The sequence below is a fragment of the Thalassophryne amazonica genome, chromosome 9, assembly GCF_902500255.1.
Source record: "Thalassophryne amazonica chromosome 9, fThaAma1.1, whole genome shotgun sequence".
Taxonomy (NCBI): Eukaryota; Metazoa; Chordata; class Actinopteri; order Batrachoidiformes; family Batrachoididae; genus Thalassophryne; species Thalassophryne amazonica.
The window spans coordinates 42,296,002-42,320,273 of NC_047111.1; the positions used below are offsets into that span (position 1 = coordinate 42,296,002).

General features: G+C 39.7%; 2 protein-coding genes across 2 annotated transcripts in view; one reads left to right on the forward strand and one right to left on the reverse strand.

Annotated features, from left to right (window-relative positions):
* Positions 1 to 24,272, reverse strand: part of ube2b (ubiquitin-conjugating enzyme E2B (RAD6 homolog)) — a 39,663-nt gene that overhangs the window by 14,685 nt on the left and 706 nt on the right. The window contains exon 2 of the mRNA XM_034177964.1: positions 6,853 to 6,933. Within this exon, the coding sequence (XP_034033855.1) occupies positions 6,853 to 6,933 (81 nt within the window). The remainder of the gene's footprint in view (positions 1 to 6,852; positions 6,934 to 24,272) is intronic.
* The window catches only part of ppp2cab (protein phosphatase 2 catalytic subunit alpha b), a 54,672-nt gene continuing 53,904 nt past the window's right edge, over positions 23,505 to 24,272 (forward strand). Inside the window, exon 1 of the mRNA XM_034177962.1 lies at positions 23,505 to 23,522. The gene's annotated coding sequence lies outside the window, so the exon portion shown is untranslated. The remainder of the gene's footprint in view (positions 23,523 to 24,272) is intronic.

Here is a 24,272-nt window from a genome sequence, read left to right on the forward strand (position 1 = left end):
TTTAACATGATTAAAAATAAAAAATAAAAATATTTTTTTTAAGTGTCATATCGCAATATAAATACCTGGCCTGAAATTTTTACTGAAGATTCATATCCTGACAGGTAAGAACTGATTCAATTTTCAAGGTCATAGGTCAAAGTCAGGAAAAATCTAGGAAATATGAAAAATCCCTATCCTTTAGGGCCCCGTCACACTTAGAACGAATGAGCATAAGTCAAGCCGAATCAGATATTCGGACAGTCGTGTACAAATGCTGTACGACCACTCAATGTGGGCGGATCCTGGCTCGACCGAGTCGTGCACGACCGTGTGTATGTGTACGATTGCAGGTCAAACGTTGTTGGAACACAGTATGTATGACTATGTAGAATGCACTATGACTATAAATAATGCATAGAGTGCCAGACAAATAAGGTTTGATTCCCGCCCGATGTCTAAAAGTCTGGATGGCAAAGATATGGAGAGAAGGGTGGGATCCAGGCTGTGTCTGCACTCTTCACAAGACCTGCCGATACTGGATGTTAAAATACAACCCCTGGCAAAAATTATGGAATCACTGGCCTCGGAGGATGTTCATTCAGTTGTTTAATTTTGTAGAAAAAAAGCAGATCACAGACATGACACAAAACTAAAGTCATTTCAAATGGCAACTTTCTGGCTTTAAGAAACACTATAAGAAATCAGGGAAAAAAATTGTGGCAGTCAGTAACGGTTACTTTTTTAGACCAAGCAGAGGGAAAAAATGATGGAATCACTCAATTCTGAGGAAAAAATGATGGAATCATGAAAAACAAAAGAACGCTCCAACACATCACTAGTATTTTGTTGCACCACCTCTGGCTTTTATAACAGCTTGCAGTCTCTGAGGCATGGACTTAATGAGTGACAAACAGTACTCTTCATCAATCTGGCTCCAACTTTCTCTGATTGCTGTTGCCAGATCAGCTTTGCAAGTTGGAGCCTTGTCGTGGACCATTTTCTTCAACTTCCACCAAAGATTTTCAATTGGATTGAGATCCGGACTATGTGCAGGCCATGACATTGACCCTATGTGTCTTTTTGCAAGGAATGTTTTCACAGTTTTTGCTCTATGGCAAGATGCATTATCTTGAAAAATTATATCATCCCCAAACATCCTTTGAATTGATGGGATAAGAAAAGTGTCCAAAATATCAATGTAAACTTGTGCATTTATTGATGATGTAATGACAGCCATCTCCCCAGTGCCTTTACCTGACATGCAGCCCCATATCATCAATGACTGTGGAAATTTACATGTTCTCTTCAGGCAGTCATCTTTATAAATCTCATTGGAACGGCACCAAACAAAAGTTCCAGCATCATCACCTTGCCCAATGCAGATTTGAGATTCATCACTGAATATGACTTTCATCCAGTCATCCACAGTCCACAATTGCTTTTACTTAGCCCATTGCTTTAAAGGTGATAGAGAGAGGTTGAATGGGGCATTAATCCTTGTTCTGTGATGTGATATGTAGCCCAAAAAAAATTGGTTGGGTCTGTAATGGCTCAGAACCTTCCTAAAAGGCTCTCTGAAACAGCTATGTTACTGGGTTTAGAATGCCTCGTTTGCTTTTAATGGCGTCATTTCTGAGCTTATTTGGCAAACTCATTATGAAATGCACGTAGGTGTTGGCGCTGATTGGTTGCCGTTGTTTGATTGGCTGCCCTTGCTCTCACTGAAAATGCCGCTAAGAGGATTAGGAAAGTCTCCGGCTCAACTCAGAACAGAATGAAAATGATCGCTGATTCGCTCATTTCGCTGTCAATCAAAAATGGATTCAGCCTCAGACAGATCATCCAATCATCATGCAGAAGCTGGGCGTCCGGGCCAGCCGAGGCCAGCCCACTGCCCCATAGACCCCCAGACACGAGACGACAGTAATCTTCACTAACTTATTTAACAGATCACGTTTCAACATTGCTGTTGAATGATAAATCTTGTTCCTTGCCCACCAACATCAAGTCAGCCAGAGGCTGACTGTGACATAAAGTCCAGTCACAAAATAATAATGATAATAAAAAAAAAGATCCGAAATAAATTTAAAAACAAATTTAAAACAAAAGAAAATGTGATACTTACAGGCTGTACTGATTGCCGGGGTTGATTTTGTCGCAAAGTCGGAACTGACCCTCTACTGAGTATTAAATGCAGACTGAAGCCAGCTCGAAATTGTGCAAGGTTTGTGAAACAGTCCTCCGTGAAATGCGCAGAGCAAAGAAATAGTCGGCGGTTGTATGTCCTGGGGATGCGGTTAAAAATGAATAAAAGCCATTGATCGCGTACATTGCTTTCCGTGGGAAGAACATGTAAAGATCATAGTCCGCTATGACAGCCTGGGAAGGCACACCTGTAGCTCGCCATTGCTCCTCTTCCAGTGGTAGGAATGGGTGGGCACAACCTTATGAATAATTAATTTCGAAGGGGCGTGTGTGAAAGGTGGTGGGTGTGGGTGTGGGGGGGGCTATTGGTGAAAAAGTGACGTAACTTTTCTCTCAAAAACGGATTGGCCTGTTTTCTGGCGGCAATTCAAAAAAGGAGAATTACTTGAAACAAGTTCTGAAACTTGCTGGCACTTCGTGTGTATTCCCCACAGTGGGGAGACTCTGAACTAACACCAAAAACATGAAAAAGATGATTTTGATTCTCTATCCCCTTTAAGTTTTCTGTCTTGACGCTTTGATGTCTTCCTTGGCCTACCAGTATGTTTGCCTTTAACAACCTTCCCATGTTTGTATTTGGTCCAGAGTTTAGACACAGCTGACTGTGAACAACCAACATCTTTTGCAACATTGCGTGACGATTTACCCTCTTTTAAGAGTTTGATAATCCTCTCCTTTGTTTCAATTGACATCTCTCGTGTTGGAGCAATGATTCATGTCAGTCCACTTGGTGCAACAGCTCTCCAAGGTGCAATCACTCCTTTTTAGATGCAGACTAACGAGCAGATCTGATTTGATGCAGGTGTTAGTTTTGGGGATGAAAATTTACAGGGTGATTCCATAATTTATTCCTCAGAATTGAGTGAGTCCATATTTTTTTCCCTCTGCTTGGTCTAAAAAAGTAACCGTTACTGACTGCCACAATCTTTTTTCTTGATTTCTATAGTGTTTCTTAAAGCCAGAAAGTTGCCATTTAAAATGACTTTAGTTTTGTGTCATGTCTGTGATCTGCTTTTTTTCTACAAAATTAAACAACTGAATGAACACCCTCTGAGGCCGGTGAATCCATAATTATTGCCAGGGGTTGTACATCTAACGTATGGACTGGTAACATGTCATATGTGTTAAATATGTCAATCGTTGCTCCCCGCCCTCATGCACTCACTGTCTTGTTCTCTCACTCCCTCCCTCCCTCCCTCGCACGCACTGACCAGTCAGCAGGACTCTGTGTGATCGAACTTCATGAGATGATTCCAGGCTCACAGAGGAGCTGTGCGTTCCACTGTCTGGGTGGATGGCGCCTGTTGCGCCGCAGGACAGCGCGTCGTATGGGATATATATATATTTTGTGGTGGACGTAGCATTTGCCGTCGCCAGTTGGGCGATCACAGGATTACACGGATTTAACCACATGGTGCAACTTGGCTGATGTTCGCCTTGTACTGCGAGATGCAGCTAGAGGCGTTCCAAAGGTGAGTTTTTATTTTTCTTTATGTTCTGATGGCTTGCCAACACGGGTGCATTGTCGAGGTAGATGCGTACATGTCGTGATGTGTTTCACAGCTGGGACACCCCGGTCAGCTGCACTGTGGTGTGCCACGCACAGTCTCTGGAACGCTGTGACTCACCATGGGGCAGCAGCACAGTGCCACGCAGCTGCACGTGGTGTTACACCTATGATGATCATCATATTTCACATACATTGTGTAATCCATGAGACGGTATGACAATGTATCTGTAATCTAAAGTTTATTGTGGATAAAACACAGTGTTCAGATACAGTGAAGAAAATAAGTATTTGAACACCCTGCGATTTTGCAAGTTCTCCCACTTAGAAATCATGGAGGGCTCTGAAATTTTCATCTTAGGTGCATGTCCACTGTGAGAGACAATCTAAAAAAAAAAAAATTCCGGAAATCACAATGTATGATTTTTTAAATAATTTATTTGTATGTTACTGCTGCAAATAAGTATTTGAACACCTACCAACCAGCAAGAACTCTGGCTCACACAGACCTGTTAATTTTTCTTTAAGAAACCCTCTTATTCTGCAATCTTTACCTGTATTAACTGCACCTGTTTGAACTTGTTACCTGTATAAAAGACACCTGTTCACACAATCAATTACACTCCAACCTGTCCACCATAGCCAAGACCAAAGAGCTGTCTAAGGACACCAGGGACAAAACTGTAGACCTGCACAAGGCTGGAATGGACTACAGGACAACAGGCAAGCAGTTTGGGAGAAGACAACAACTGTTATGATTATTTATTAGAAAGTGGAAGAAACACAAGATGACTGTCAATCTCCCTCGGTCTGGGATTCCATGCAAGATCTCACTTTGTGGGGTAAGGATGATTCTGAGAAAGCTCAGAACTACACAGGAGGAACTGGTTAATGACCTGAAGAGAGCTGGGACCACAGTCACAAAGATTACATTAGCAACACATGATGCTGTCATGGTTTAAAATTCTGCAGGGCAGCAAGGTCCCCCTGCTCAAGCCAGCACATGTCCAGGCCCGTTTGAAGTTCACCAGTGACCATCTGGATGATCCAGAGGAGGCATGGGAGAAGGTCATGTGGTCAAATGAGACCAGAATAGAGCTTTTTGGAATCAACTCCACTTACCATGTTTAGAGGATGAGAACAACCCCAAGAAAACCATCCCAACCGTGAAGCATGGGGGTGGAAACATCATACTCTGGGGGTGCTCTTCTGCAAAGGGGACAGGACGACTGCACCATATTAAAGAGAGGATGGATGGGGTGATGTACTGCGAGATTTTGGCAAACAACAACCTTCCCTCAGTAAGAGCATTGAAGATGGGTCATGGATGGGTCTTCCAGCATGACAGTATCCCCAAACACACAGCCAGGGCAACTAAGGAGGGGATCCGTAAGAAGCATTTCAAGGTCCTGGAGTGGCCTGGCCAGTCTCCAGACCTGAACTCAATAGAAAATGTTTGGAGGGAGCTGAAACTCCAAACCTAAAAGATCTAGAGAAGAGCTGTATGGAGGAGTGGACCTAAATCCCTGCTGCAGTGTGTGCAAACCTGGTGAAAAACTACAGGAAACGTTTGACCTCTGTAATTGCAAACAAAGGCTACTGTACCAAATATTAACACTGATTTTCACAGGTGTTCAAATACTTATTTGCAGCAGTAACATACAAATAAAAAATAAAAAAAAATCATACATTGTGATTTCCGGATTTTTTTTTTTTTTTTTTAGATTATGTCTCTCACAGAGGACATGCACCTAAGATGAAAATTTCAGACCCCTCCATGATTTCTAAGTGGGAGAACTTGCAAAAACACCAGGTGTTCAAATACTTATTTTCCTCACTGTATGTGCGCAGTGCCCCGTGGCTGTGTGACACACCGACTCGCAGTGCAGCGTCTTAACAGGCTGTTACAGCCATGATTACATAATATTACAGATACAGTGCAGCAGATAAGTGAAACAATCCTTCACATGACGATACAAACATCAGATTTGGCACAAATGTTCTTCATAAATCAGTGTTTGAGAAAAAAGGTAGTCGTCAATGAAGAATTACACAGGGGTCAAAATTTTAAAATCCTCCAATCATATTGAAAGCTATACCACACATTATGTGTCTGATCACAAAGATTCCAAAAAGGTATAGTTTGGACAATCTATGACTGAATGTTATGGAGTTATGGGTTATGGAGTTTGACTGTGTTGAATGCTTGGTTTGCAAAGTAAATGTCAATGTGTCAATGTCAACGTGCATTGTATTCTATGACATGTGACGTGTTACCCTGTAATGTGACAACTAAGTATAACACATGGTGCAAACTCTCTCTTTTTAAAAACCTATTAATTAATGTTCGAGCACACACGACGACACCAGCTTAACCATGTCTGAAAGTGACTGTAGGGTGTCAGCCTCTGGTCAGTGATAAGTTTTTTTTTCCCCTATATCGTCATAATATTGTTAGCGCTAATTTCCATGAAATATTGTGGTATAAGTTTGAGGCTCTATTGCCCACCCCTATAGCCCACTCTGACTTCTTGAAAGTAACTATCTGCTACTACTACTACTATCTGCTGCAGCCAGGTGAAACATGCCAGCCACTCGAATCCTCAACAGCGATGCACATAGAAACACACCACATGGATAAAATGTCATAGCCAAAATTCCCTCACAATGCAAGTGGTACTCTTCATCTGAGTCTCCCTAACTCCTCATCTGACAGTCATTCCAGCAGTACCCAAGTTATTTTTGGTTTCTAATATGGAAACTGACAGCTTCTTTCACTTTTTGTGAGTTATATCCCAATTTCTTTTCCCATCTCTTCCCTCATTAAATTTGAGTTCTTTTCTGTATATCCATTCCTCTTCTTTGACTCACTGAGTACAGCAACAACAATGTTTCCCAACCCGTTCTCCCATTAAACACCTGCTGAACTAATTCACTACATGCTGATTTTCTAGCTTGTGGCGGCACCACAATTAAAAGATGTAATCAGAAATATTTTGAGAAACAGCAAACCCTCGGCCAACAGGATGACAGGTGAATAGGAAGTCAAGAGAGGGAAAGCAGCAAAGCACAAATGTCCTGTTTCAGACGTTTGGCACCACAATCACAGTGGCACAGTAAAAACAGCAAGGGGGAGCTGGATTTACAACACGACTCACCCAAAAATAACAGCGTTCCAAAGCATGATGTTGTTCTCTGAAGGTGCTCCGCTCACACCAGTAGGGGGGTCTTCTTGAAGTCTGCATTAGAGAGATGGGAAGACAAAGACAGGGGAAAGGGAAAAGATGGACAAATGGGGTGGGAGAATGACAGGCTCAACATTAACACACAATGACCACAATGAGACAGAATTAAATAAAAAGTTAGATGAAGAAGACAGTTATGAAAAAACAGACATGAAAAATTAAATTAGGAGAAAGCAGGGAGAAAAGGAGAGAGAGAGAGACCATAAATTGTTGGGTAATTATCAGTCATAACATTCATTGCCTTAGACTATAAACATAACATCTGTAGCCAAGGTGCTGCATTGACTGCAGTCACACACACCTTGTAACACAAGATAAACCATGAAGGAACAAGACCATACCATGATGGTAACCTCAACAGGAATGCTGTAATGTTGAGCACCAATATGACCTTCTGTCATTCATTTGTTGTTTGTTTTAAACTTCATTCAACAAGCACACAAAGGATGCAACAGATCTGCCCCTGAAGGACCAGACAGGTTTTCTGGACAATAAGTCTGGCTTTTTTATTTAACTTGTTTGGCCGGTTTTACAATTTATACTTCAAAGTTACATATGTCTAAAATACACCACATTATCGACAAACACAAGATGGCACATCTACATGCTTCACCCGCACACTAATCCAAATTAGAAGGTCTGAGAGAGCTGATGTGGACCATGCATCCAGGCACTTCTAAAGTTGTTTTCATCTGTTCAGTGACAACAAGAAGCAGTTTACTCTTAGTTCTTTTGCCTTTTACAATAACAATCATAATTTAGAGACATTCTAGTTAGTCTGTTTGTAGTCACTGGCCTCTAGAAATAAAAATAAACTGGCCACAGTGTAGTTAACGGCAGTGTTTCAGCAGTAACCCGAACTTCCACACCGCAGTTATTTGAATCAAAGTGCTGGGGAGATAGTTGATACCCCCACAGGTTAGGGACAGCTGCTGACTATTGACTAATTGACTGATTGTGCTCCTGTAAAGCCACTGCAAAGGGAGTTTTTGATAGTCTGGATGATGTATATTCTACAAAACATGCTTAGGTTGATCATTTTCTAAAAGACTTTTAATCTGATATCTTCTTGTCCACTGTTGTAAAGAATCTGATTTTGTTTGACTTTAGATGAATTCACAGATCCAAGCTTACCCTGTATGCATTATTGATCATCTTGATAGCACTGAACTGTATATCTGTGGATCCAGCGAGAAATTTTACAGCAAAATTACTCAAGGAAAGCTTGTCAGTTTTGCACACGCTTATGCTGTTCATTTCAACAATGTATTTTCTATTAGCCAAAATTTTGTCAAAATTTGTAATTAAACAGAAGCAGTGTACCTGTATATTGATCTGTAATAAGATTTATGTTAAGATTAAAGTTTAAATGTATCTGTATGTTTAGAATTGATTAATTGATTTAGAAATTCCATATAAAACATAAAACAATATAAGGTTTTAAAACATATGCTTATTTCCATTGCGGTCCTTACACAAAACAACACAATAGGCAACAAAGATAAAATCTAGATAAATAAAAATAATAACACACTAAAAGAATAAATAAATAAATAAATAAAACTAAGCAGCAAATAAAATAATCCAGTTATACAAACTGAAGATGTAGATTACATAAACTTGTTATATGTAAAACAGATATACCATGTTTTATATGCAACGCTGACCAACTTTTACTATCCTTAATACTTTGTGCAGTGTACCATAATGAAGTAAATTTCATTTACAAGGTAAACAGATATCATGGTTTGTTCATTCAATGGTCACAGCCTTTTTCTTTGGTAATAGAGAACATTACCAACATCTCAGCTTAAATACGAGTGCCACAATAATTCAGTCATATATGTGCAGGGGTTTTTCTAAACCAGGAAAAACGTTATTCCTAACATACAGACTTCCCCCTGTTACTGATTCTTCTGTAAACACATAACATTGATGCCAAGAAATAAAAAAGCCTGTATGTAATAAACAGCATATTTTTTTCAAAAACACATGGCAAAAAAAAAACAAAAAAAACCCAGCAAACTCAACATGTAGATTCACCTAGATAAGCGTCAGAGCAGAAAATAGGACAATCAAAAACAAAATACATGTCACTGTATCTGCAAGTTTAAATAACTGTATCAAGCTTAAGCTATTAATATGAAAAAAGAAACTAGGCACCACTTTTTTAATGTTATAAAAAAAAGGGTAAGTTTTTTCTTCTATGCTAACTAAAGTCCAGCTTTTTTTTTTTAAAGGCATCTCCATTGCTTTTCATCTTGAAATTAGAAGGTCTAGTCTCAGAGTGTATGACTAAAGAAGGTATTAGACAGTTGGCAGGCTGATTGCAAACTCACAAAACACTGAATACACAAAAAAATTTAGCAGTACATTTTTTTTTAAAAGAAACTCAATTTTGGAGGGGAAACAAACCACACATTTGGAAAAAAGTAGGTTGTGTGTGTGTGTGTGTGTGTGTGTGTGTGTGTATACGGACATCTGAATATCTTTGGGTTGTGGAAAAGATATTTGAGGATGTCATCTTGGACTTTGCAAAACCCTGATTTTATTTATTTTAAATTCATTTCATGGCATTTTATGGACCAAACAACCCAGGGATTTAAATAGAAAATGATCAGCAGATTTATAAAGAAAATAATTATTAGTTGCAGTGTTATAAAATGTTCGTACTTTATTTTCTGTGGGGTTTTTTGTGTGTCTCAGGGAGAAGCAAAGTTGTGTGCAAGATTTTCTTCCATGGCTGTCTTTTCAATTTTTGCCACTTTCCTTCATATGCTGGAGTTCTCTAAATATGACATAAATTTTGAACGCAAAGCTCAAAGTCATTAGTAGAATATGTAACATACTGATCAGCAGGCTGTACAACACGTTTGGGGTAAATTCTCCATGGCAAATGGTGCATTGAAATGATTTCCAAAATAAAATTAGTTTCACACTGCTTGAAGAAACACAGGTTACATCATCATGTCACTCTAAAGTAGGGGTATGAGCGTTTCAACATCTCACGATTCCATTCAAAAATCGATTTTCTATTCTCAATCAATTCAGTACTTAGAGTTGCTAATTTCAGGATCTGCTGCAGTGTGCCAAGAAAGATGGTGAGGGAAATGATGCCATGAAAGCAAATTGTGTTCATAACATTTAAAGGTGATAGAGAGAGGTTGAATGGGGCATTAATCCTTGTTCTGTGATGTGATATGTAGCCCAAAAAAAATTGGTTGGGTCTGTAATGGCTCAGAACCTTCCTAAAAGGCTCTCTGAAACAGCTATGTTACTATGCTGGGTTTAGAATGCCTCGTTTGCCTTTAATGGTGTCGTTTCAGAGCTTATTTGGCAACCTCATTATGAAATGCAAGTAGGTGGCGCTGATCGGTTGCCGTTGTTTGATTGGCTGCCCTTGCTCTCACTGAAAAGAAAGCATTATTTATTTATTTTCATTGCTTTTATATTTTCTGTTGTGTTTCTATTCAGTTTTTTTTTTTCCTCTTTCTCTAAAATTGTATATAATAATTATTAGATTATTAATATATACAATAAGAAATATTACAATTTGAAAACAAATGCACCCGAACGTGATGACAGCTGCAATGCTAACTTTTAACATTGAAAATGCCATAGACATGCTAACGCGTTAGCATCGCTCCTGTTTTTAAGTTATAAAATACATCTATCAACCGTTTCAGAAGAACATAACAGGTCGGTTTAACATAGAAAAGGTAAATAATACTCAGACGTATGCTCTTTAGGGTTTTAGCAGGAGAAAATTAAGTAAAAGAACGAAAGAATAATCGAAGCATTGCTTCAATCTGCGAAGCACTGCTTCGATTGGTTCAAGGTTTAAAGCAAAGCCGCGCTGCAGAAAAGTTGTTTACGGACCCGCTGCAGGGTCTGTAATCAATACAGAAATCATCATTTTCCTGACAAACACCCCCCAAAACAACGGCCACTCTGAAGGACCGATAACATAATCGTTAAGCACAAAGCTTATTGATGTCAGTGGATCGTCATTTCTTAACGATACCCAAAAGGAACCGGTTCTCGATACACATCCCTAGCTGCTAAGAGGTTAGCTCATTCCCTTTAGAGGAACAAACCAGAGCTAACGTGCCATTCTAACAACAGGAATATGGCGCAACACAAATTTAAAACAAAAGAAAATGTGACACTCACAGGCTGTACTGATTGCTGGGGTTGATTTTGTCGCAGAGTCGGAACTGACCCTCTACTGAGTATTAAATGCTGACTGAAGCCAGCTCGAAATCATGCAAGGTTTGTGAAACAGTCCTCCGTGAAATGCGCAGAGCAAAGAAATCGTCGGTGGTTGTATGTACTGGGGATGCGGTTAAAAATGAATAAAAGCCAGTGATCGCGTACATTGCTTTCCGTGGGAAGATCGTAGTCCGCTAAAACAGCCTGGGAAAGCACACCTGTAGCTCGCCATTGCTTCTCTTCGAGTGTTACGAATGGGTGGGCACAACCTTATGAATAATTAATTTCGAAGGGGCGTGTGTGAAAGGGGGTGGGTGTGTGTGGGGGAGGGGGGACTATTGGTGAAAAAGTGACGTAAGTTTTCTCTCAAAAACGGATTGGCCTGTTTTCTAGGGGCAATTCAAAAAAGCAGAAATACTTGAAACAGAGGTTCTGAAACTTGCTGGCACTTCGTGTGTATTCCCCACAGCGGGGAGACTCTGAACGAACACCAAAAACATGAAAAAGATGATTTTGATTCTCTATCTCCTTTAAAATGTTAAAAACACAATATTGGATGGACAAAGCATTTGGTGCCATGTTCAAAATCTTAGCTTTAATCTGTGAGTAAGAGCTGCATCTGGTGCTTTAGCACCGTGAGACAGAGTGTCAATGTAAACTTTCTTTTTTCATTAAACATTTATTAATTGGATTACATTTCTTGTCATTCACATTGTATGAATTTACCTGCAGTGTGTGTTTTTTTTTTTTGCTTTTTCTTTTGACTAGTTGCGCCGGACCACCTTCAATCTTTCAATTTTAAGTTTCTGTGATTTTTCCACAAATGACTGCATCTCATAAAACTTCACTCTTTGTACATTAAAAATTGTAAGCAGAGTCTCTATTTGGTGAACATCCCACCTGTGAAATCTTAAACCAATTCATATAAAATATCAACGTTGTAATAAATCGGTGGCATCTAAACTCACATGCTGTGCGATCTGATCTCAAAGGGGGACAGTGATTCAACACCAATGTGGATCAGTATGCTTTGGCATTTAGGTTTAGGTTTATTCTTCTAAACTTTCTCGATGGACTATAGCAGGCTGGCCAGTTCACACAAACCAGGCTGACTCAGGCTAGTGCAAAAAAAAAAACAGACCAACAGACACTCGCTGAAATGTTGGTAACTGATGGAAACATGTATGCATGTAAAGGCCGATATACAGGTCTACGGACTGGGTTGAGTTTGTTGCCACTCCATGGTAATAAGTCGCGCTAACTTGCTAACACACTGTGAGCTGTTGTATGGAAGCAGAGAAGGTCATGCAACAGAGACTGCATAACAAGTGAGGCGAAACAAACAAAAGAGAAAATGTTATAAAAAAAAAAATCACTTTTTGAAAGTTCTGAATTGATTTTGAATTGTTAAGGGTAAGAATCATGATTACGACATGAATCCCCCCCCCGCCTCCAACACCTCTACTGTAAAGGTCTTAGAGCCAGCAATGCATGTATACAATGACCAACATCCCAATAGGCTACCCACATCCAGAAACTCATGCCTGGTTAAAAAAAAAAAAAAAAAAAAGGCTGATTTAATAAAAGCTTAAAGTGCTAACACAAGGTAGGACAATCTGTGTGTGCAAATCCAGCCCCAAGTCCCCAACTGCACACAGACTCACTGCAATTAACCTCATTTACAGCTGTTGGGCTTTCTGCTGAGTTTCTTTATCTACTTGGATGACTAACTGCTTTGCAGATATCACATTAGAAGAACCTGTAGGCAGACATGAGTCATTCAGCAAAATACCTTTAATGTTTCTGTCTTGATATGCAGGTCAACTCAGAAAACTGTACTGAGGCAAATTTTTATTTATGGGATATAATTGTCAAAATGCTATAAATCCTCTCTGACAGCTGCTTCGGTTTCATCAGTTCTGACTCATGGGGTTTTTTTTGTATCTACCATCAAACTGAATAGGCTAGGCATGTGGAGATTAATCAATACGAATCGGTATCAAGATACAAATGTGTGCAATGCGAGTGCAGGTGAAATTGTGTTGCATTGCTCGCTGCCTGCTTGCATCACTTTTTTTCTGAGGCACATTGAATTCACCACGGACAGAAGTCAGAAAGCACATTTCTACCACAACAAACATGGAGGTCCGCGAAACCGCAGCAAGCAGTTGGAAGAGATTTTTGACGCACCTAAAACATTTAAATCAGGCATTTGGCTTTTGAAAAAAAGATGGGAAACTTGACAAGATGTAGGTCATTTGTAAAGAATGCCGTGCTGCTAAACCATCCACCCCCTGCTGCTCCACTCGGATATTCCTCTGATGCAGATTGTAAACAGAGCTCTAAGCAAAACTATTAAGATTATTATATAGTATGGGATTTTGCCAACTTCTGATTGGCCCATTCGCCACTTTCTGAGCTGTACCACATGCCAAGTTGACCGCTGGTGGAACCGAGCAGACCGCGCATGCGAAACGAGTACACCTCGTGTGCAGCGTAGCGCTAGCTAATCGAGTGACGCCTTCTATAGATGACAACCAATCAGATAACGCGATACAACGCTTACTTTGGCTGTCAGTTTGTTGACAAGATGGCAGAAGACAGGTTTGTGTCTGTTAGTGATGCTGACTTAAAATGAATTTTACATGAAAAAGATGCGAAGAACACCCGCAGAAATACACAGTCAGCAGCCAACCTGTTTCGCAAGTACGTCACTGAAAAGGGACATGCGCCCAACTTTGAAACTTATGACAGACGGATGCTTGACGGCGTACTCGGTCGATTTTCGCTGAAGAATGCCGAATGGTGAACTTTATAAGAAAACAAGACTGATGACTCTTTGTCACGGACTTAACAGGCATCTCCAGTCGATCGATGGGATGTCAGTTGGTGCAGTATGACTAATAATAAAGAGTTGAAACTTGAGATTGATTTTTCAGTTTCAGTATGTTTGACAAACTCCCAATTTTCTTGTTTAGCATATAATAAAGCAGTTATAGACTTTTGATTTTGGTGTACCCGTGATTATGCGGACCTGGTCAGGATGGGGTTCACCAAGGCCTTGGCGGAAGTGAACCCCCGATCCTGACCAGGTCCGCATAATCACGGGTACACCTCATCAAAAGTCTATAAATGTATAAAGTATCTCAGATTATTTTTGCCAAGGCAGTACTCTGTCAATGAGTGACTCAATCTTACTGTTTAAGGTCTTAAGCATGATGAAAAGGGTTCCAAATATGAGGGAACTGATTCCTGTTCCTTAATGTTGAATCTGCTAAGTTTGCTGCTTATAAGGAGCAAAACAAATCCTCTGCCTCTAGTAGAATCAGAAGAAGAATACCATAGTACCATACTGAATTGCAGCTTCTTATTTTCTATTTTAATTTTTGGTATAATTTCTTTGTATCATGTTGAATTGAATCGTATCGCATTGTGAGGAACTGAATCGCCATCAAATACATATCAAATCAGGAATGAATCAGGGTGAATCACATCGTATCGTCATGTATCGCTACATGTATTATATTGCTGGTAGTGTATCGAGATCAAATCGTTGTCAGTGATGAGATTCACATGCCTAGAATAGGTTACTCAGGACTAACTTTGAATCAGCAGTTACTTATGGCCCTGTCACACCTTGATGATTTAGCCTGTGTATGCCGACTGTATTAAAAATGCTGGCATACATCTAATAAATTAATGCAGCTGTCACACCTTGACAACTTAGCCAGCATCTACAGACAGCCGTTTCAAGTTGGTATTGCGTGGTATTATACATGTCGGAACAGTTAAGTCTGGCATGGTTAGTGTTTCCACTGCAGGATGAACCCTTTGTTTGGCAGGTGGAACACTTAAATACTGACGAGCACAATTCAGCACGGACACTGTGTCATGCGGAGTCTCCGCTCTACACAGAGGCAAAACAGAGTAATTTTAGCATTATTTTATTTTCTCTGTGGATCATGGGATTGAATTTCATGGTGTGAAAACAGAATCAACTAATGCTTTGATAAACACAGACATTAATGAATGAGGTTCTGTGGTGCAAAGTGCCAGCTGAGACCTGCACCCGGAGCAACAAAAAAAACACAGAGAGACTTGTTTCTCCACAACAAGGAATTAAAATATTTTCAGACATCATTTTCCAAAATCAGGAGGCTTTATGTGGATATGTGTTCGCCAGGATGTGATGATGAATCCGACAGAAAAGAACAGGTAAGATTAACACTTTATATTTACTCCGTTGAAACAGTCTGTTCGCATGAGGACTGCAGCTTTCAGCCAATCAATGGACAGCATTAATGGACATATTTCGACTTATGAGTAAATTACAAGAAATGTGTATCAACAATCGCATGACTCACGTCCACCATGTGGGGGACATGAATTGTATTCTGGCATACGTTGGAAATTTTCAGCATGCCCCAAATTAGTCAAGGCACTTGGTGTATTACAACATGTATCAGCGTACTTCAATGTGCTTAACCACACTATCAACTTAGACAAAACCTACCCATAACACAGTTGACATACACCGGCTAAATCGTCAAGGTGTGACAGGGGTATTAAGAAGACTAAGATGTGGAGCATCACTTGCATTGTGAGGGAGCATCAGCTTTGATGTTTTCACCACGTGGCAAGTTTCTCTGCATGATCCAGCACACGTGCCTGAGCTTTGAGGATCCCAGTGGCTGGAGAAGTCCAAGGGGAGGGGACGGCCATGCTTCACCCAGCTATGGCAGATAGATGGTTATTTTATAGATGTGGAAATGGACCAGTCATCTGTGTGAGTGGTTGCCATCTAGAACCCCAGGCAGTAAAGCGCATGACCAGCACATGCCCCAAAATTGACTTTATCAAACAGACTAACCATGGCACCAAGTTAAAAAAAAAAAACCTTCATTTGTATTACAGCCGTGACAATTAATTGGTTCGTAATTGACTATTAAATCAATCAACAACCATTTTGATACCTGGTTCATGAATTTAAGTAATTAAAAAAAACATTATGTGAAAGCTCTCTAGTTTACCAAGTTCTTTGCTCCTATGTGGTGGTAAACTGAATATCTCTGGGTTGTGGACAAAATAAGACATTTGAATGCATCATCTTGGGCTCTGGAAAACCTAAAATCTGTATTTTCACCATTTTATGGACTCATCAACAGATCTATTAAGAGAACATAATTCATCAATTAATTGATTATAAAAATAATTGCTTGTTGCAGACTGAACCTTTGTAGCGTTTTATACCATTCATAATCATTCATAATCTGGGGAGGGACAAAACAACTATTCCACACAAAGACTGGATTACATACTGAAAGTAGCAGACCAGTATTTAATACAATTTTGACAAACTACATTTTAAAAATTCAGAGAAATGGCCAGTTGAACTAAAGACAGTCAAAAACAAGGCTTCTAAAATGTCCATTTGTCACAGAGAGACTAGGAACCGCTACTATGGAGCCAGAGCCTTATCAACCTATAGTCACTGATCTTTCCTTCAATCTGAACCCACAGGATGGTAATTAGCTTTAGGAATAAATTATAGAGTTACATGTCTCTCTCATAGGCAGTAATGATGGAACATGGAAATTACGACAATAAAAAAAAGCATTATGCAAAAACAGTTCAGTTCGGCTGGTGATGTTTAAGTCACAATTCTACAGGTGCATCTAAAATGTTTTTTTTGAAAAATCGTGAAAATTAAAATTGTTAGGTATTTCAGGAAGTGAAAATGTTATACTGTTATACTATTATATATTAACTTAACTGTTTCAATAACTTTAAGTTTAATTTGGATAATTGTGGCCTACAGTGCCAACAAACAGAAAATATGTATCACAAAATATTTCATAAGCTTAGTCCACCACCACCCCCCCCCCCCCCCCCCCCAAAAAAAGTTGATAATACTGAAATGTCAAACTTCTGAAATGTTTGTTCATTTATGCACTCAGTACTTGGTTGAGGCTGCTTTTGAATGAATTATTGCATCAATGTGGCATGGCATGGAGGTGATCAGCCTGTGGCACTGCTAAGGTATTAGCGCCCTTCAGCTCAGCTGTATTGTTCGGTCTGTCTCTAATCTTCCTCTTGAAAATAGGCCATAGAGAATATATGAGGTATCGTCTATGGCGCCAAAGTACTATAAGACTGTTTCAGCCAGCTTTTAAAAGGGGGAGGACAGAAGCAAGAACTGAAGGCACTTCTGCATGCAGACTATGCTAGAGGGCAGAGTCCCTCTGTGGAACACTTGACAAAACCTAGTGGACCGACACCAGCAGATGACATGGTACCCCAAATCATGACTGACAATGGAAAATTCACATTGGACTTCAAACAACTTGGATTCTGTGCTTCTCCACTCTTCCTCCAGACTCTGGGACCTTGATTTCCAAATTAAATGCAAAATTAACTTTTATCTGAAAAAAAAGGACTTCGTACCACTGAGTAACAATCCAGTTATTTTTGTTCTTAGTTCAGGTAAGATGCTTCTGACAGGAGCGGCTTGACACTAGGAATGAGACCTTTGCAGCCCACTTCCTAGTGGTGGCTCTTGATACACTGACTCCAGCCTCACACTCCTTGTGAGCTCCCAGTCTTCTCAAGGCTGTGATCATCTCTGTTGCTTGTGCATCTTTTTCTACCACACTTCTCCCTTACAGTGAACTTTGTTTATAAAAATAAAGTTCACAGAGTGCTCTAACATTATGTTAGAGCACGCTCTAAGCAGCCAGCCCTTTGATCAATGACCTTCTGTGACTTACCTTCCTTGTGATGGGTGTCAGTGAGTTTCTTCCAGACAACTGTCAAGTCAGCAGTCTTCCCCATGATTGTGGTTGTGTGTACTGAAGCAGAGAGAGATTCATGATGTTTCCATTGCATGTATATTAAGTTACTCAAATTTGAAATTAAATATTCCAATTTTTTGAGATACAAATTTTCTTTTTTTCTTTTTTTTGGAGCTGTAGGTAGTAATTATTCATTCATTCATATTCTGCCTCTTATCCAGGTCCGGCTCACGGTGGCAACAGATGAAGCAGCTCCTCCCACACTTCCCTATGCTCAGCCAAGTCCTGCAACTCCTCCCAGGGATCCCAAGGCTTTCACAAACAGCTGGGAAATATAATCCCTCCAGCATGTCCTGGGTCTTTCCTCGGGCCTCCTCAAAGTGGACATACCTGGAAGACCACCCTAGGAAGACACGCAGGGGGCACCCTCACCAAATGCCCGAACCACCTCAGCTGGCTCCTCTCGATGCAAAGAAGCAGCGGCTCTTGTCCGAGTCCCTCCCGCATAAATTAAATTTAAAAAATTTAAATATGAAAATACTTGAAACATTTTGGATTACATGAAAATTCAGTAAGGTATATCTTATACATTATATTCCAATTCTAAGGTGGAACTATGCCAGTATACAAAGGTATATCTAAAAAGGAAGAGTAAAATAGGAGTAGAGTAGAGCCACTTAGGTGCCTGGTCTTGAGAACCAGGGATGGGATGTCATTAGTCCGGAATATATAAAATGTTCACTTTCTGAATTATCAGGGAAAAAGTATTGAACTTTTTCATGATAATCAAATTTTTTGACATACACCTGTATGTCTGTACATCCAGAAAGTCTCCTACTGTAAACCAGATTAAGACCTGAAACTGCTCAATTTAAACATGTGTACATATATGTGACCTCAAATTTACATGTGGACTTGAATTTGTGAGACATGCCAACTAACAGTCTACACTCTACAATGCTCACAGTCTGTGGGACAAAAGAAGAGAAAAGAGTTGAAAAGAAAATAGTTTCCATCTAAAATAACAACTACAGAAACTTTTTTAGTTTATACTTGCTTAGGATACATCACAATGGTGTCTATGAGGTTATTCTTTGGCTACAAAAATTACTATCTCATTATAAGACAGCTTTAAGAGCCAATATTTTTAAAGTTCAGGCAGGTTTACATTAGGGTGTGATTCAAGCCAACTTGGATTTCAACAAAACTTGGCTCAGAGATGGAACCTACGAAGAAACAAATTTTCCCAATATTTACCGACCGAAAACCAAATGGTGACCTTGCCAGGGGTCATCAAAGTTCAAGGAAAAAATACACAAAACTGATATTTCATTAAATTCCCACTTTTCAAGTGGTGTAATATTCTGTGCCATCAAGTCCTCAAGCAAATTTAACTATAAAATGACATAAGGAGGCAAACTCTTTCATCTTATATACATATTTGGTTGGGGGATTGATGGCGCTGAATATAGGAGATGCTCAAAGTCTGGTCATTTTGCAAAATTGGCTGCATTTAAAAGGCCCATAACCCTCTGCGCCATCAAGACTCCAAACAAATTTCAATGTTATCAACAAATATAGGCCCTACTCTATCAAATGCAACTGAAAAAACATTGAGGTCTCAATGCTCTGGCCACCAGGGGGTGCCAAAGTACTCAACTTGTCCAATTTTGAGTACGTTTAGCACCAGCTGGTGGCCCGCGCCATCAGCCTTTTTTAATGAAATTTGCAGGAGTGGATAAACTATCATCTCTACTTTATATAACAGTTGGCAGAATTTTGGGGGCTCCTCTTATATTGATTTGATACCCCTTTAAAATCAGGTTATTTTTCAGACATTTGTCTCTCGAGCTGAGTCATCTGCAGTACAAGAGTTCATGCATGACTTACTTGGATATGCCTCAAATTGCATTTTCCCTTGGCAGACTTAAGGATTTAGGTATGGGAAAAATAACTTCAGGAAAATTCTTATGTTCCATTGAACAGTACATGTTCACAAGCTTGTTGCCATAGCAACTGATACTAATACACATGTATCGGATTGACTGTACATAAGGGAAGGAGAATCAAAAGAAAATATCATTAGATCATACAAGCATTCATGTGGTAACTCATGCAATTAGGTTAGCAAGCATGTGTTCAATGACCTGATGTCTTGATGGCCCAGAGGGTTATGGCCCTTTAAATACAGCCAATTTCACAAGGTCACCGTTCGGTTTTCAGTTGACAAATTTTTGAAAAGTTCGTTTCTTTGTAGGTTCCATTTCTGAGCCAAGTTTTGTTGAAATCCGAGTCGGCTTGACTCATACCCTAATGTAAACCTGCCTGAACTTTAAAAAGCTTGGCGGTTATTACACCTCTCATGAAGGTTAGGATTTCATATCTACTCTGTTCAGTGATGAAAGTGGGCCATGGGGGGGGGGGAACCTGAAAACGTTTGCCAAGGGCCAAAGACCTGAAGCCCCTGAGATCTCATATGCATTCTGGTGCATTTTCAGGTCTATTTACCCACCAAAAAAATCTAAAAAAAAAGAAAAAAAAAGTAATTTTTTTTCAATCTTTCCACCCCAGTCTTTTCAAACAACTTGTATTGTGCTACCAGCCTTAAATCCAAAAAGCATACATTGTGGTTCAGAAAAGTACACAGTAAATGACAATTCAAAGAACTCAAAAATAATAATTCTCAGTATCAATTCAAATGGAACAATGGGAGTATTTATGGCACATTAATGCATCAACTTGTTCAAACTGCACTCATTTCTAATTTCTTAGTTTTGGCAGGAGCTTTGGAGCTATTGATAATCTTTTCACATTCTAGGCCACCTTAAAATTCTTACAAATGTGTTTTTACCAGATTTTTCATCATTTTCTTATTAAACAATACAGGAAAACAGATGGCATATCACATATGCAATTTAATGCATATGTGAATCCACTGGAAATTAAGAGTCAGAGAGCAATGTGTAGAGAGTATAGTGCTAGAGGTCAAAGGGTTGGAAAGCAAACTGGTGTTAATACTGGTATAGAGTCTGTTGGGGCTTGGTGGAGGTATGGTGGGAGATGGCGTGATGTCATTATTGCATGACTGTTATGTGAATGTGTGCATTTCACACATGCGTTCCCATGGTTGGGGAGTAAGCAAATTTCAACAGAAAGAGAGTTTTCACTTGTACAACCCCTGGCAATAATTATGGAATCACCGGCCTCGGAGGATGTTCATTCAGTTGTTTAATTTTGTAGAAAAAAAGCAGATCACAGACATGACACAAAACTAAAGTCATTTCGAATGGCAACTTTCTGGCTTTAAGAAACACTATAAGAAATCAAGAAAAAAAATTGTGGCAGTCAGTAACGGTTACTTTTTTAGACCAAGCAGAGGGGAAAAAAATATGGACTCACTCAATTCTGAGGAATAAATTATGGAATCACCCTGTAAATTTTCATCCCCAAAACTAACACCTACATCAAATCAGATCTGCTCGTTAGTCTGCATCTAAAAAGGAGTGATCACACCTTGGAGAGCTGTTGCACTAAGTGGACTGACATGAATCATGGCTCCAACACGAGAGATGTCAATTGAAACAAAGGAGAGGGTTATCAAACTCTTAGAGGGTAAATCATCACGCAATATTGCAAAAGATGTTGGTTGTTCACGTCAGCTGTGTCTAAACTCTGGACCAAATACAAACAACATGGGAAGGTTGTTAAAGGCAAACATACTGGTAGACCAAGGAAGACATCAAAGCGTCAAGACAGAAAACTTAAAGCAATATGTCTCAAAAATCGAAAATGCACAACAAAACAAATGAGGAACGAATGGGAGGAAACTGGAGTCAACGTCTGTGACCGAACTGTAAGAAACCGCCTAAAGGAAATGGAATTTACATACAGAAAAGCTAAATGAAAGCCATCATTAACACCTAAAGGTCGTGGGCTGTGGATGACTGGATGAAAGTCATATTCAGTGATGAATCTGCATTGGGCAAGGTGATGATGCTGGAACTTTTGTTTGGTGCCGTTCCAATGAGATTTATAAAGATGACTGCCTGAAGAGAACATGTAAATTTCCACAGTCATTGATGATATGGGGCTGCATGTCAGGTAAAGGCACTGGGGAGATGGCTGTCATTACATCAATAAATGCACAAGTTTACGTTGATATTTTGGACACTTTTCTTATCCCATCAATTGAAAGGATGTTTGGGGATGATGAAATAATTTTTCAAGATGATAATGCATCTTGCCATACAGCAAAAACTGTGAAAACATTCCTTGCAAAAAGACACATAGGGTCAATGTCATGGCCTGCAAATAGTCCAGATCTTAATCCAATTGAAAATCTTTGGTGGAAGCTGAAGAAAATGGTCCATGACAAGGCTCCAACCTGCAAAGCTGATCTGGCAACAGCAATCAGAGAAAGTTGGAGCCAGATTGATGAAGAGTACTGTTTGTCACTCATTAAGTCTATGCCTCAGAGACTGCAAGCTGTTATAAAAGCCAGAGGTGGTGCAACAAAATACTAGTGATGTGTTGGAGCGTTCTTTTGTTTTTCATGATTCCATAATTTTTTTTTGTCAGAATTGAGTGATTCCATATTTTTTTCCCCTCTGCTTAGTCTAAAAAAGTAACCGTTACTGACTGCCACAATTTTTTTTCCTGATTTCTTATAGTGTTTCTTAAAGCCAGAAAGTTGCCATTTGAAATGACTAGTTTTGTGTCATGTCTGTGATTTGCTTTTTTTCTACAAAATTAAACAACTGAATGAACATCCTCCGAGGCCGGTGATTCCATAATTTTTGCCAGGGGTTGTACAATTAGCTACCAGTACCAGGATAATTTTGGTGGTGAGGCAATCAGCGTGACGTCACAATCATATTACTGTTGTTTTCTTGTAAGAGAGTTTATATTTGTTTGTGAGTTTCTAAGGGAACTGGGCTTCAAACATGCCCCAGCAGACAGGCTGAAGCAAGTGAACACCTGGACTTTCGGAACCGGGCTGGAAGAGCAGCAGGAGCGACTTGACCGGAGAGGGAGCATTTCATCAGTTGGGCCTGCAGAGGTGATGTGAAGGAAGTTGTTGCCCTGGCAGGAGCGGAGATGTGCAGCCGGTAACAGCAGCAGAGTGCGGCAGCATTTGGAGAACAGTGCTTAATTTGTCATGTCCCACAAAACAACGCACAAAGAATATTATTATTATTGTTTTTCCTTTACTCAAGGGACTGTAACTTCAGCTTGGAAACTGGTGAAGAGAACTGTTGTGGGCCGCCCCAGTGGGAAAAGGCATGTTAATGAGAAACAAATAAAAACTGTATGGTGTGAAACAGCGGACAATTCTCATTTTTTTGCCTACAACAGACAAGAGTACCAGTTAGCAACTTTAATCAGCAGAAAGGTAAGTCACAATTGACATCTTTAAATGGCTTTGACGGAGGTTGATGAATAAATTGTGGACCCACTGCTTTTGATTAGAGACCTGGCTATTACTGATTCGTCAAATCTGTATGAAAGCTTTATATCTGAGGTGTACTGGTCAAACCTGTGGCATGCTACGCTTGTTTTGTTTGTTGAGTAAGAGCACCTAACTTATTAAATGTGAGTGGAGTTGTTAAAACAGGTGACAGTGTTACGCTGTGTTCAGCATAAAAATATTGTCAATTGCTTAAGGCCTTAATTTTATTTTTATTTTTTTAATTGGCTGTAAAGCCAGCGACACAGCTCCAATATCACTCAAGCTGCTACAAAACACAACTTTGCTGTGTTTTCACTCATTAAAAAAATTGGGAGAGCACATTGCTATGGAGGTCACATAACCAATGCCCTGAATATCTGACTTCATCGATGTAATCTACTGAATGACCTTGTAGTTTTTTTAATTCCACAATTTAACCCATTTTCTTTCAAATCAAGAGTACAGAGTCAAAAAATCACCACACAAACTGTCAAAATAATTACACAGGTCAGATTCTAGGTGAATGTTGTGCTATAAGTGATCTGACTTCAGCAATATCATACAAGACTGGATTTAATCAGCCAGTCTCTCGCAACACAGGCTGATGCAGGATCCATGTGGCTTTGTGTTTTGTGAATGTGCCACAGTTTACCACCTGGGGACTGGCAATGCAGCATAGAGTTACTGACACCTTTTCTGCCCTGCTTCAACGGCTGTCTGAGCAGAAAAGCTTAGCATCTTTTTTCCACTGACAGGCTGCCATATGGAGCAAGACAACAGATTGGAACTAGCAGGTATTACAAGCAGCACACTGCCAGGTGCGATTCTCCCAGGGAACCGAAACATATTGCTCTTGTTTGTACAGGAGTTTGACAATATAT